This window comes from Microtus oregoni, unplaced genomic scaffold (assembly GCF_018167655.1).
Source record: "Microtus oregoni isolate MIOR12 unplaced genomic scaffold, Mior012 000003F_ref0000135, whole genome shotgun sequence".
Lineage (NCBI taxonomy): Eukaryota > Metazoa > Chordata > Mammalia > Rodentia > Cricetidae > Microtus > Microtus oregoni.
In genome coordinates, this window is record NW_024543062.1 from 29991695 (window position 1) to 30005000 (window position 13306).

Sequence of the window (13306 nt, forward strand, 5' to 3'; positions counted from 1 at the left end):
CCATGTAGGGCATCTGGGGAGATTGAGGCATTCTTTCATTTCCATTGTCCTTGCTAAGTGTTGTGATACAGTCTGATCTTTCTGTGCCTCAGTTTCCCTTCATGGAAATCAGGGGTAATCGGGAAATCTTCTGCTTCCCATGAGTTTTGTGTTTAGAAACTGCCGGGTTTGCATGGGTGCAGTGATGGACCTGACCTGGGCCCCTGTGATGGACAGGCTTGTTGCCCTGGTAACAGAACCTTGCCATTAGAATGATCTAGTATGAACTCTCTTTCCTAGGCCTGCCTCGGGTCTGGGTCCTTGAGGGCCTGTAACCACACACTCCTCTTCCTCTGTCCCCAGGGACCTGGCCCCCCGGGACATCTCGGGCACGTCAGACCCATTCGCGCGTGTGTTTTGGGGCAGCCATAGTCTGGAAACCTCGGTGAGCAGACAGTCAGGCAGCAGTGTGGCACCCCTCAGTGGGAGGCGTCAGTCACCTCTGCTGCTCACAGCCCTCTGCGCCCTCAGACAATCAAGAAGACCCGCTTCCCACACTGGGATGAGGTGCTGGAGCTGCGGGAGTCACGGGGGACCGCTTCCCCACTGCGAGTGGAGCTCTGGGATTGGGACATGGTGGGCAAGAACGACTTCCTGGGCATGGTGAGTGTCCCCCCCCCCCCAATAAATGCTCTCTGTGGCTCCCATTGCGTCCCGTGAGCAGACAGGTAAGATTGGGGTCTGGGGGTGGGCGTTCAAGCTGTCGCGAGGACCATTGGCCGGCCTGCATAGTGGAGTCTCTATCTTCATGAGGCAGGCAAGAAAACAGGCCGTGAAGGAGGCAAGGACCTCTCTGAGGTCACGGGGTAGGCCCACAGCTCCTGGGTATGCTGGTGCCTGTCATCTGCATTGACCTAACCGTCACCACCCTGTGCGGCTGACAGTCATGTTCCTCCAATGCACATCACGTCTGGAACAGTGGAAGTGGGTTTTCTGAAGCCCTGTGGCTTTTAGCTGTTCTCTGGGAACACGGCCCCGGGCTCGTCTGAGGCTGTGGCTACGGCAGTGGCACTGTATTCACCGTGTGACCCAGGGCGAGCCGTCTCTCCAAGCCTTAGCTTTTTCCCCTCTCTCTTTTACTTTTTGTTCTTTCAATACAGGGTTTCTCTGTGTAGCTCTGGCTGTCCTGGAACTCACTCTGTAGACCAGGCTGGCCTTGAACACCCAGAGCTCTGCTTGCCCCTGCCTCCCCAGTGCTAGGATTAAAGGCGTGCGCCACTGCCTCCTGGCGCCTTAACTTTTCTCAATTGTAAATTAAGTGTCCTCTAGAGGCCCTAAGTGCCCTGGCTTGAGAGAGAGGAAGAACTGGACCCTGGCTGACCACATGGCATCTGTGGATAGCAGGCCAAACTCTCCCTCCAGGGCTGGGTGGGCCCTGCATCAGGCAGGACAGGGCCCCCAGCTGAGGTCTCTGTGTCCCCCACAGGTGGAGTTCACCCCACAGACCCTTCAACAGAAGCCACCCAACGGCTGGTTCCGCCTCCTGCCCTTTCCTAGAGCTGAGGATTCTGGGTAAATGTGGGTGCCTAGGGAGGGGCACCACCTCAGCAGGTTCCCTGGGTGCTGGCACCAGCCCACCTGTCCCTCTAGCCCTGGTCACATGTCCCTGGGATGTTTTTGCCGGCCCACACAGCACCCCTTGGCCCAGTCAGCTGACCATAGACAGGCTCCCATAACCAGCGTAAGAATGTTGGGCTCCCTTACACCTGCCTTCCTGGCCACACTTCTTTCTTTATGATGTCAGGAACTGATGCCAGGGCCTTGGCTGTGCTAGGCAAGAGCTCTAACGCCATCCTGAGTAGCTACCGCTGTCTGTGCACACGTGTGCTATGCACACGGACCACAGAGTGCCCTGGTTGTTCCCGTCCACACTGTTCACTTAACTGACTGCATCTTACTGCCCTGCCTACACTTGCTGTTCTGCCTGTCCTGTGTGAGCGTTTGTGCACCCGGTCATGGCCTCGACTGTGGCTTTTCCACACACAGTCTGGGGCCTCTTTCTCCCTATCCACACCAGAAGAGGGCACCAGATCTCATCATAGACCGTTGTGAGCCACCATGTGATTGCTGGGAACTGAACTCAGGACCTCTGGAAGAGCAGCCAGTGCTCTTAACCTCTGAGCCATCTCTCCAGCCCCCTTTCTATCCACTTTTGTCCCCGCTGCCCTCCTCTGCCCTTACCCTCTGTCCCTTGCCCCTCCCATGCTCACGTCTCCTGCTTTGGGCTAGCCTGCTTTGGGCTAGCCTGCATTCACGTCTCCTTCTCTATGGTCTGCTCCGTATAGGGGAAGCCTGGGCGCCCTGCGGTTGAAGGTGCGCCTCACTGAGGACCGCGTCCTGCCTTCCCAGTGCTACCAGCCTCTCATGGATCTGCTTCTGGAGTCGGTACAGGGGCCGGCCGAGGTGGGTGTGGTGGCAGGTGCCGCCACCTGGGTTGCTGGGTCAAGGGTGTAGCTCCCCGCCTGCGGAACCAGGGCCAGCTCATCTGCTTTGGGGCCTCAGGTAACCTGTTGGTTCTCCTGTCCCTGCTCAGGAGGACACCACCAGCCCCCTGGCTGTGCTCGAGGAACTGGCTTCTGGGGACTGTCGTCAAGACCTTGCCACCAAGCTGGTGAAGCTCTTCCTGGGCCGGGGCCTGGCCGGGTCCTTTCTAGACTACCTCACAAGACGTGAGGTGGCTCGGACTAGTGAGTTTCCCACACACACAAACGCTCTTCCCCCAAGGATGGGTCTGCAGAGAATCTCCAGGGAGAAGTGAGATCCTTTAGAGGATGTTTATATGTTGGGGTATCTATGCCGTGAACTCGGGAGGGTGCTGTGTGGCCTCAGGCAGTTTGACAAACCACTCTGGGCCTCTGGGCCATGAATAGAGTTTTGGGTTCTCCCTGATTCTTGAGGCTGAAAGAATCGTATCTCCACTTTGAGTGAGTGGGGTGAACTGGGTCCAGCCCCCACCCCACACCAGCAAACGCACCCCCTGTCCTCCCAGATGACCCCAACACCCTCTTCCGTTCTAACTCCTTGGCATCCAAGTCAATGGAACAGTTCATGAAGGTGAGTGGGAGCTGGCATGTCTGGCTGCGTGTGGCTTCCTCCCCCTGCTCACTCGGTCCCCAGAGCCTGCTGGCCTCAAGTGGCCCTAGATGGCTGAGCTGGGTGCTGGTGGCAGGTGTCTGGCTTCAGCCCTGGGCGGCACCCTTGGACACGACTGGCCTGGCTCTGAAATCTCCCTGCACACCCCCTGCCCCAGCCCAGGGCACTTTCTGCCACCCTTAGCCACTTCGTGTGGCCCCTGCCCCCAGCTCGTGGGCATGCGCTACCTGCACGAGGTCCTGAGGCCGGTGATCAGCCGTGTCTTCGAGGAGAAGAAATATATGGAGTTGGACCCTTGCAAGATGGACCTGAACCGCTCCCGGTGAGTGAAGTGGGGGTGCTTCAGGCCTCCAGATGTCCCTTATCATTTGCAGTTGCCTGGGGCTGCTCTGTGCTGGCTGCCGCCTGCCTAGGGACACGTGTGTGTGCTGTGGCAGCCCAGGCTGCTCTGGGGGAGCCCAAATGCTGCCTCTGCCTCTACCACACCCTGTGACTTGGGAGTATTGGGGGCACTTAAGGGTTTTGGAAGTGACGTACAGAACAGGGGAATGCTGGGAGATGATGGAGACCCACATGGGGTCTTATGCAGAATGGATCCTGGGAACTTTCTGTGAGATTGGAGATATGACTAAAAGCCACTCCACACCTCCATGGACTCCTCTTCCTTTCTTTCCAGAATCTTCTCTGCCAAAGTCAGGGGGCTGGCTTCCATGAAACCCTTAGAGCTAGATGCAGGCCATCTGTTAGGACCCACACCTCTTGACCACCTCAGACGCAGGCTTCAGCACCCTCTTTACTGAACCTCAGTGAGGGGAGGTTCCTGCCCAAGGTCACACAACTGGGAAACTGTAAAGTGAGAATTTGAACCCAGGCCCCAAACCTGACAGGGTTGTCTGTGAAACTCCCAGGGTATAGCTGGCGACCACTGGAGACTCAGTGGCACTTAAGGGTGATGGGACATTGGGAACCTGGGTGGGGTAGAATTGCAGATAGTGGAGTTGGTCCTGACTTCTAATCTCAGGTCTGCCACCTGCTTGCAAAGTCATATTGATGGGCCTCAGTTTCCATGCCTGTTAAATGGGAGGCGTAGACACTCAACTTGTGAATTACCGTTAGGACCACGTGGGGCCATGATTGGATACAGGGACTGAGAACTTCTGGCTTGAGGGCTCCAGGCGGAAGGGATTGCATGTGCCAAGGCATCGGACATGGCCAAGCTGAAGACACCCAGAGCTACAGCATGTAGTTATGAAGTGAGAGGGGGTGATGACCGTTCTGAGGAGGTGACACTTAGCTTCATGCCCCATGTTTCAGGACACAGGGACAGGTGCTATGAAGGCTCTGAGCTGGGACTCTGCCCCAGAGTTCACTCCAGCAGGGAGCCCAGTGTGAGGGGAGGCACCATGGGGGCTGGGGGGTTCTGAGGCAGCAGGTGTGGCGCTCTGACTGAAGGTTCTGCTTGCTCCCTCCAGGAGGATCTCCTTCAAGGGCACACCCACGGAGGAGCAGGTGCGGGAGACCAGCCTGGGGCTGCTGACCGGATATCTGGGGTCTATCATGGATGCCATTGTGAGCTCTACAGGGCGCTGCCCGCTAGCCCTGCGCCTGGCATTTAAGAAGCTGCAGTGGCGTGTGGAGGAACGCTTCCCCGGGGTGGAGCACCAGGTGGGCTGGGTTCCGCAGGGGCGATGCGGATGTTGGGGTGGTCTGGGGCACTGTGTCCGTCGATCACATGTAGAGTCAGGACAAAGGTGACGCCAAGATCTGGGCTGCTCAGATTTAAGTGTGTGTGTCCTGGCAGAGGACAGTATTCCTGGCAGGACCTAGAACCCAGGGGACCAATGATGATGATGGATGAAGGACATGGTGATGATGGTGGTGATGATGGTGATGATGATGGTGGTGATGATGGTGATGATGTTGGTGATGATGGTTGTGATCATGGTGGTGATGGTGGTGATGATAGTGATGATGGTGGTGATGGTGGTGATGGTGGTGGTGGTGATGATGGTGGTGATGGTGGTGATGGTGATGGTGGTGATGATGGTGATGATGGTGGTGATGGTGGTGGTGGTGGTGATGGTGGTGGTGGTGATGATGGTGGTGGTGATGATCATGGTGATGGTGATGGTGGTGATGATGGTTGTGATGATGGTGGTGATGGTGGTGGTGGTGATGGTGATGGTGGTGGTGATGATGGTGGTGGTGATGGTGATGATGTTGGTGATGATGTTGGTGATGATGGTTGTGATCATGGTGATGGTGATGGTGGTGATGATGATGGTGATGATGGTTGTGATGATGGTGGTGATGGTGGTGGTAGTGATGGTGGTGGTGGTGGTGATGGTGGTGGTGGTGATGATGGTGGTGGTGGTGGTGATGGTGGTGGTGGTAGTGATGGTGGTGGTGGTGGTGATGGTGGTGATGGTGATGATGGTGGTGGTGGTGGTGATGGTGATGATGATGGTGGTGATGATGTCAATAATGGTGATAATGGTGGTGATGGTAACAGTGATGATGGTACTAATGAGAACAGTCGGGAAGGAGAAGGGCGGGGCCAGGATGAGGCCACATGGGCTCTGTAGGTGCCAGGCTTTCCCAGCCTGAATACAACTGGTGGAAGCTGGGAGCTGTGGCTCTGGGACAGGCGAGGGACATAAACAGACAGATATAGAACTGTAAGGAGTGGTGGAGACTGTGGCTAAATGTAGCCTCACAGCTTTGTCTACAGGGACCACTGAGGCCAGTGTTCTGCATAGGAATGGGGCCCGGTCCCCTGCTCCTGCAGAGCCTTTTCTCACTGCTATGCTAAAACACAGACTCTCGCACACTGGGCAGGTCCTTTCTGCCACTGAGCCACGGCCTAGTGCTCTTTTCACCCTTTCGAGATAGGGCCTTGCTAAGTTTCCAAGGTAGGCCTTGAACTTGCAGTTCTCCAGACTCAGCTTCTGGGATATGTGTGATGACGGACAGGCCTCTGCCTCAGGCTTGGCTGAATTGAGCTGGGCTAAGTCGAACATCTTCTTCCCTCCCTCCCTCCCTCCCTCCCTCCCTCTTTCCTTCCTCCCTCCCCCCACTAACTTCCTTTCTCTCTCTCTTACCAATTTCCAGGATTCTATGTAAAGTCTCCCAGTTTTGAAATATTAGGGTTAATTCACGCAGACACACAAGCAAAAATCGCCTGAAATCGGTCACCTTGTGTTGAGGTTGTGCTGGACCATAGGCTGCCAGTCTGAGATCTTTGGTTTTGTTTTTTGTTTGTTTGTTTGTTTGTTTTTCCTGTTTTGTTTTGGGTTTTTTTGAAACAGTATTTCTTTGTATAACAGCCCTGGCTGTCCTGGAACTCGCTCTGTAGACCAGCTGTCCTTGAACTCACAGAGATCTGCCTGTCTCTGCCTCCCAATTAAAGGCTGAGATTAAAGGCATGCACCACCACCACCACCAGGCTGAGATCCTGTTTTAATAATGTTCAGTGCACAATCTGAGGTGGCTGTCGTGGGGAACTTGGTGACACAGGCCTGTACCCAGCTTCTCTGGAGGCTGCAACAGAAGGATTATAAACCCAGGACCACCCCGGGCAGAGGGTGTCCTGTGAGTCCTTAGCTTTCCAGATGTTTGTTCACCACTTGATAAGGTGCAGAGATCCAGACTCAGGTCCTTCGATAGAGCACCAAGCACACACTGTTTACCACTGAGGAAACTTTTCTGCCCAGTCAGACTAACTTTTCCCCAGTGCTAAAGACTAGACCCCTAGGCAGAAAGATCTAGAATCTGGTATACGCTGGAGTTAAGAGCTTTGATTAGCACCACTTTCTGCTTTTTGTTTATGGATTGGGAAACTGAGGCCCAGCGAGCTGGAGATTCCTTCCCCAGATTCCCCCTCCTCCCAACTAGAGGTGGCGTCATTGCACCCCACTTAGCCTGGCTCTCGCCTGGGCTGCCTCAGAGGCGTTAAGTAGGACGCGGCAGAGGTAAGGGGAGGGAAAGAGACCAAGAGGACTGCTCCTTGTTCAGCTCAGCCCAGGGAGCCAACATCAGTGCTACCCACATGTGCCCAGTGGGCAAGGACCACAGGCTTTCTCAGGTCATGAAGGTAGGGGGCTCTGAGATGCCTCTGAGCATGTGTGCATGCTTGTGTGTGTGAGAGTGTGTGTGTGAGTGTGCGTGTGAGTGCGTGTATGTGAGTGAGTGTGAGTGTGTGCATGTGTGAGAGAGTGTGTGAGACTGTGTAAGCGTGCACGTGTGTGCAAGTGTGCGTGTGTGTGAGTGTGCGTGTGTGCATGCGCGTGCATGATGTAGCCTGGCTGGCCTCTTCTAACTTATTATGTACCCAAGGGTGACTGTTCTAGGTTGCTTTCTCCTGCTATGATGAGCACCAAGACAAATTTGGGGAGAAAAGAGCTTATGGGCTATCCGGGAGGGAAGTCAAGGCAGCAGGAGACTATGGAGGAACCCTGCTCTCTATTTTGCTCTCCAGGCTTGTTCAGTTTGCTTTCTCAGACTACCTGGGACCTCTGCTCGGGAATCGGGCCTCTCACAGTAGGCTGGACCCTCCCACATCAATCATCTGCCAAGAAAATGCCCCCACAACTTTGCCTACAGGCAGTCTGGCTTGAGCTGGCTTTTTTCACTTGAGGGCCCTCTTCCCAGGCGACTGTAGCTTGTGTCAAGTTCACGAAAAAGTAACTAGCCCAGTGACTTTGAACTTGTGACCCCCGTCCCAGTTCCTGTGTTCACGGGATGACAGGCCTGGCTCAGGTGTCCCTCGATGAGCTAATGCTGGGGGATAAAATGACCTGGGGACCTGCCTGGGAGGAAGTGGTGATTTGGGGACAGTTCAGGACAGTTGATCAGGGCCCCTCTTACCGAAGCCTTGGGGCCCACTGGCAAGGCTGACATGCCCAGAAGGCTAGCTCACTCCAGCGTAGCTACTGTCACAGGTGTGACTGACACCCCAAAATAAACATAGACATACAGGCTCAGGCTTGACACAGCAGTGGATCAGTGAGCTGTGCCCGCTGTGGAAAGGGACTTGGTGGGACTGCCACAGCATGGACAGGTGGGCTCTGCAGCCTGACTACCCGGGCTTCTCGCTGAGCCTCAGTTTCTTCACTTGGAAAGCAGAGGTTAAGTACACTCTTGACCCCTGGGTAGCCGAGACGGAACGGCAGGAGTGGTAAGCTATACTACCCCTGTTGTTGGTTGCTGGGTAATCTCAGGCAAATGACCAACCTGTGTCTCAGTTGCTGCCTCTCTAAAACTGGCTGTGACCCATCTGAGAGTGAGTGGCAAGGAGAGGCTGTGGGAGGCGAATTCAGCCTGTTCTTGCAACCAGACAGGTCACAGATCTGGGTTGGAATCCTGACTTCTGTGCTGTGTGACCCGGAGTAAGCCACTTGGACTCTCTGAGGTTGCAATGACTGTGTTCCGAGCCCAGGAGTCTGCTAAAACCAGTTTTGCCAAATCAGTCTGTCATCCCATTTTCCAGCTAGAGAAACCGAGGCAGAGAGGAACACCCTCCTTGGCAGGCTAGGATAAGCCTTCTGACCCAACTCCTTCTCCCTCCTCTGGGCACCTAGTGTTTGCTGCCTCAGTTTCCCCAACTGTTGTCTGTGATTCTCTGGTAGGATGTGAAGTATCTGGCAATTAGCGGTTTCCTCTTTCTGCGTTTCTTTGCGCCCGCCATCCTCACACCGAAGCTGTTTGACCTCAGAGACCAGCATGCAGATCCCCAGACCAGCCGCTCCTTGCTGCTTCTCGCCAAGGTGTGTGTGGGGGGGGAGCTCCTCCTGAGTCCGCTCAGCCGGAGAGATGCATGATGGGAAAGGTCAGGAAGGCCGCCAGAGAGAAGCCCCAAAGAAAGCCAGTTTCCTTGTGTGGGTGTCTCTGTTTTCTATGACATGGACTTGCTGGCCACTGAGACTTAGAAGTTGCCCCATTGCCCAGGCTGGCCCAGGACTCAAGGCAATCTTCCTGCCCCAGCCTCTCAAGTGCTGAGATCATAAATGTACCACCTTGGGAATTGAACATGGGGCCTCATGCATGGGAGGCGACCACTCCACTGCTGAGCTACAGCCCCAGCCCAGTTACCCTTTTCTTTTTCGTTCTTTTTTTTTTTTTTTTTTTGAGATCACGAAAACTCACTCCTTCCAAAAGAAATGGGAGAAGTGGGCTAGCAATCCTTTATACCTTAGTATGAATTAAGCTATTCTTGACAAAGTAGCCACAACTATGGCTTTCATGGGTCTTCATTTGATAGAACTGGGTAGTGCTGGGTGTTGGGTTAACTGGGGGTGCGGACTCCAAAAGGGAGAGGGAGGACTAGAAAGTGCCCGATGTGTACAGATATGAGAAGCGGAGTTCGGGCACAAAGGGCACTGGCCTCAGAGTGACCTTGGCCTCCTTTCTGCTTTGCTCCAGGCTGTGCAGAGCATTGGAAACCTGGGCCAGCAGCTTGGCCAGGGCAAGGAGCTGTGGCTGGCCCCCCTCCACCCCTTCCTGCTGCAGAGCATCTCACGCGTGAGGGACTTCCTGGACCAGCTGGTGGATGTGGATGGGACTGAGGGTGAGCCCTGCGGTCCTGCCGCTCCTGACCTGTGATTCCCCCCCCTGCCCTGGGGGCGGGCGCGTATGCCATTAGTCCCCAGTTCCCCAGGACCAAGATCAAGAACCTGCAGGTCAACTAATTAGTCAGTTAACATTCATGTCAGGCTCAGTTAGGTCCTCTCTACCAATGTGGTCATGTGACAGGGTCGTGGCATGGAGTCTCTGGTATGGGTAGGTTTAATAAGTCTCCACCATTTAATAGGCACTGTCTCAAAGGCCCAGGGCATTGGCTTCCGGAAGGAGAGCTTGCCTTGCCTGCATGAGGTCCTAGCTTCAATACCAGCACTGGAAAAAAAAAAATAGAAAGAAAGCTCGCCTTCTAGATGCTTTGGACGATGTGATTAATGAGGGGGCAATGACTCAGTGGGTGAAGAGCTTGCTGAGCAAGTTTGAGGACCTGAGTTCAAATCCCTATGCTCACCTAAAATCTGTATATGGCTGTGCCTGCCTGTAACCCCAGAATTGGTGGTTTGGAGACAGGCGGGTCCTCAGAGCTCCCTGGCCAGTCACTGAGGCCAAGAAGTGAGCTCCAGGTTCAACAAGTGGTTCTGTGTCAGAAAATAAACAGGGAGCAACAGAGAAAGATTTCTGATGTCAATCAACCTCTGGTCTCCACGTGAGCACATGCACACACACATGCACGCACCACACACACACACAACACACACACAGTGAGACAAAAGAAAATCTTGGACTTATTCATAGAATTTCATTCTAATGGGGGCCAAGCTGTAAGACAATGGCCAAATAGCCAGGGGGTTACAAAGGAGGGACGGAGGGAGGGGTGGGCAGGTGAAGTGGTTCACTACTCTAATCCCAGCACTCAGGAGGCAGAGGCAAGAGGGGCCAGCCTGGTCTACAGAGAGTTCCAGGCCAGTCTGGGCAACACCAGAATGAAGATACTGTGACTTTTTGGAGGTTGTTAAGTTAACATCTGCTCCCAGGTGGGGATGCTGCCAGGTGCCCAGAGAATGGAGTCCCTAATGACTCACCTAGCGGTTCCCCCCCTCCCCACCCCGGGCGCTATGCAGCCCTGGGTTCAGAGCGCCACCTAGCGTCAGTAAGGTGGATATGACTATAGGCTCAACGGCACACACAGACCAAAACCAGGACTTAATTAAGCATGCTTCGTTTTGCTCTTATGGGAGATTCGGGGGTCCTCAGAGACACTGACTGGGAGAAAGATGGCTTTTCTGGCTTCTCTCTGGGCACACGGAATAGCTAAAGGACATCTTGGTGCAAGATGGAGGCATTGTGGCTAGGATTTGGAAAACGAGTCTCCATGTAAGAGTGATCCAGGTGGTGAACAGCACAAGGTCCTGGGGTGGGGACAGAGAGCGACAGAGAGGCTAGTGCAGAAGAGAGAAGGAGGAGAGATCGGAGAACGTGGAGCACTGGAGAGTTGTGGGCGAGCTGGGCTCATGCTGGGAATGGAGCGGTGTCATGTGCTCTGAAAGCAGAGGACTTGGGGTTAGAGGCCACTTCCAAGAGGGAGACTTGGGTCACATAGGAATAACCAGGGGCAATGACTGTGGTGATCTTGGATGGGAGAGGGGCTGCTGAGAGAGGTCTGTAGTCCTGAGCTCTGAGAGGGCTGGGAAACGTTCCTGGGTTGGCTGGACACCCTGTGCTGGCCAGCTGCAGTCTCTCCTGCAGGTCCCTGGACTTGGAGCGGGATATGGATACCACTTTCCCATGCTTCTCAGTCCCTTGCCTCAGTGGCTGGGGTGTGTGTGTGAAGGAGTGGGGTCGGAGGTCACAGCCTTGGTCTTCCCACTCCTTAGGAGCAGACAGTGCAGCAGGGGCCAGAGGTGTCACCCCTTCCCTTTCTCTGTTTCCCAGAGGCTGGGGGGCCAGCCTGTGCCCTGGTCCAACCTTCGACTATTGTTCGGGAAGGCTTCCTGCTGAAGCGCAAGGAGGAGCCTGCAGGCCTGGCCACACGCTTTGCCTTCAAGAAGCGCTACTTCCGGCTGAGTGGGCAGGACCTCTCCTACTCCAAGACTCCAGAGTGGCAGGTGAGACTCCAGTCACAAGAAGATGCTACTAGGGTGCTTGGAGAAACTGAGACTCAGGGTGGGAGTTGGGGTAACTGCTTCCCCAATATCATAACAGCTAAGGCAACAAATTCCAAGCTCTTGGCTGGCTCCAAGCTTGGCCAGGGATAGGGACACTTGCTGTTACACACTTGAGCAGGTGCACATTTCATAGCTGGGTGTTCTGACCAGGTGTGGACACTCACGGGTGGGGGCCACACGGTATACACCAGGCATCACAGACTCGCGTACAATCCATTTCTTCTGCTGGCTGTGTGCGGGCGCACACACATCCAGGCACTCGTCCAACAACTCAGTCACTGGGCACAAGCATTCCCTGGTGCCCGAGTGTGCCAGGCTCTGTCCTAGGCAGGTGACACCACTGTCGTCCATCCTAACCAGCCCGGGGGAGACTAGGACTTGGCATGTAGGCATGGCTTGCATTTCATCGGCTGTTTGGGTTGTGAGGCTGGGTCCACGGATTGAGAAACTTTGGCAGGGTCGTTTACCTTCATGCCTCAGTTTCCTCATCTTTAAACTGGGGAGACTAACAGGCCCAGTCTCAGGGAGTGGTCATGGTCATTGAGTGAGCTGAGGGACATAAGGTTCCAAAAGCCACAGTCAAGTGCCATGTGCACAGCGAGTTTCCATAAGCAACTGCCGTGGCAAGGATGGTGGTGAGGCAGAGGGGGATGATAGTGATGATGGTGATGATGATGATGGTGGTGGTGATGGTTATGATGGTGATGGTGGTGGTGATGATGGTGGTGATGGTGGTGGTGTTGGTGTTGGTGGTGGTGTTGATAATCCTGGTTATGGTGATGGTAATGATTATTATGGTGATGATAGTGATGATGGTCACAGTGATGATGAGGGTGATGGTGTTTATGGGATGCTTGTGATGATGGTGTCAGTGATGTTAATGTTTTGCTAGAAGCAAACTTAGTCCCAGAAAAGTCAAGTCACTCAGCAGGTGACAGAGCAGGACTGTGGGGAAGACACAAGAGAGCTATGCAGAATGAGTACCTGTCATTGGTGACCCCCCCTGGTACCACATCCAAAGGGATGCTGCCTGTGGCTGCCTACAGGTTCACTCATCCATCCCAGTGTCCTGCATCCGTGCCGTGGAGCGCGTGGATGAGGGTGCCTTCCAACTGCCACACGTCATGCAGGTGGTGACGCAGGATGGCACTGGGGTGCCACACACCACCTACCTCCAGTGCAAGGTAAGGTGTCACCACAATCAGGGGTGGGGACCACGGTTCAGTCTCACCGTGTTCTAATGGCCTCTACCCCTTGCAGAATGTGAATGACCTCAACCAATGGCTGTCGGCCCTGCGTAAAGCCAGCGCGGCCAACCAGGACAAGCTGGCTGCCTGCCACCCTGGTGCCTTCCGCAGCGGACGCTGGACCTGCTGCCTCCAGGCTGAGCGCTTAGGTGAGGAGGGGGGTTTGCTAAGGCTCTGCCCTCCCCATCTGCCCATCAGTAGCGTGTCACCCTCGCTTGTGCAGCCAGGAGTAAGTGACTTCGTTTC

General features: G+C 54.8%; 1 protein-coding gene across 4 annotated transcripts in view; it reads left to right on the top strand.

Annotated features, from left to right (window-relative positions):
• Rasal1 (RAS protein activator like 1) overlaps positions 1-13306 on the top strand; it is a 30390-nt gene that overhangs the window by 11943 nt on the left and 5141 nt on the right. For 2 of the 4 annotated variants that reach the window (XM_041648145.1, XM_041648144.1), the window contains 13 exons: positions 343-424; positions 511-642; positions 1466-1551; positions 2325-2442; positions 2573-2726; positions 3029-3093; positions 3342-3454; positions 4605-4797; positions 8760-8897; positions 9553-9697; positions 11581-11753; positions 12860-12997; positions 13074-13209. In XM_041648145.1, the coding sequence (XP_041504079.1) occupies positions 343-424; positions 511-642; positions 1466-1551; positions 2325-2442; positions 2573-2726; positions 3029-3093; positions 3342-3454; positions 4605-4797; positions 8760-8897; positions 9553-9697; positions 11581-11753; positions 12860-12997; positions 13074-13209 (1673 nt within the window). Of the gene's footprint in view, positions 1-342; positions 425-510; positions 643-1465; positions 1552-2324; positions 2443-2572; positions 2727-3028; positions 3094-3341; positions 3455-4604; positions 4798-8759; positions 8898-9552; positions 9698-11580; positions 11754-12859; positions 12998-13073; positions 13210-13306 lie in introns of those variants that run through there. The other 2 variants (XM_041648146.1, XM_041648147.1) reach the window with 2 other exon arrangements.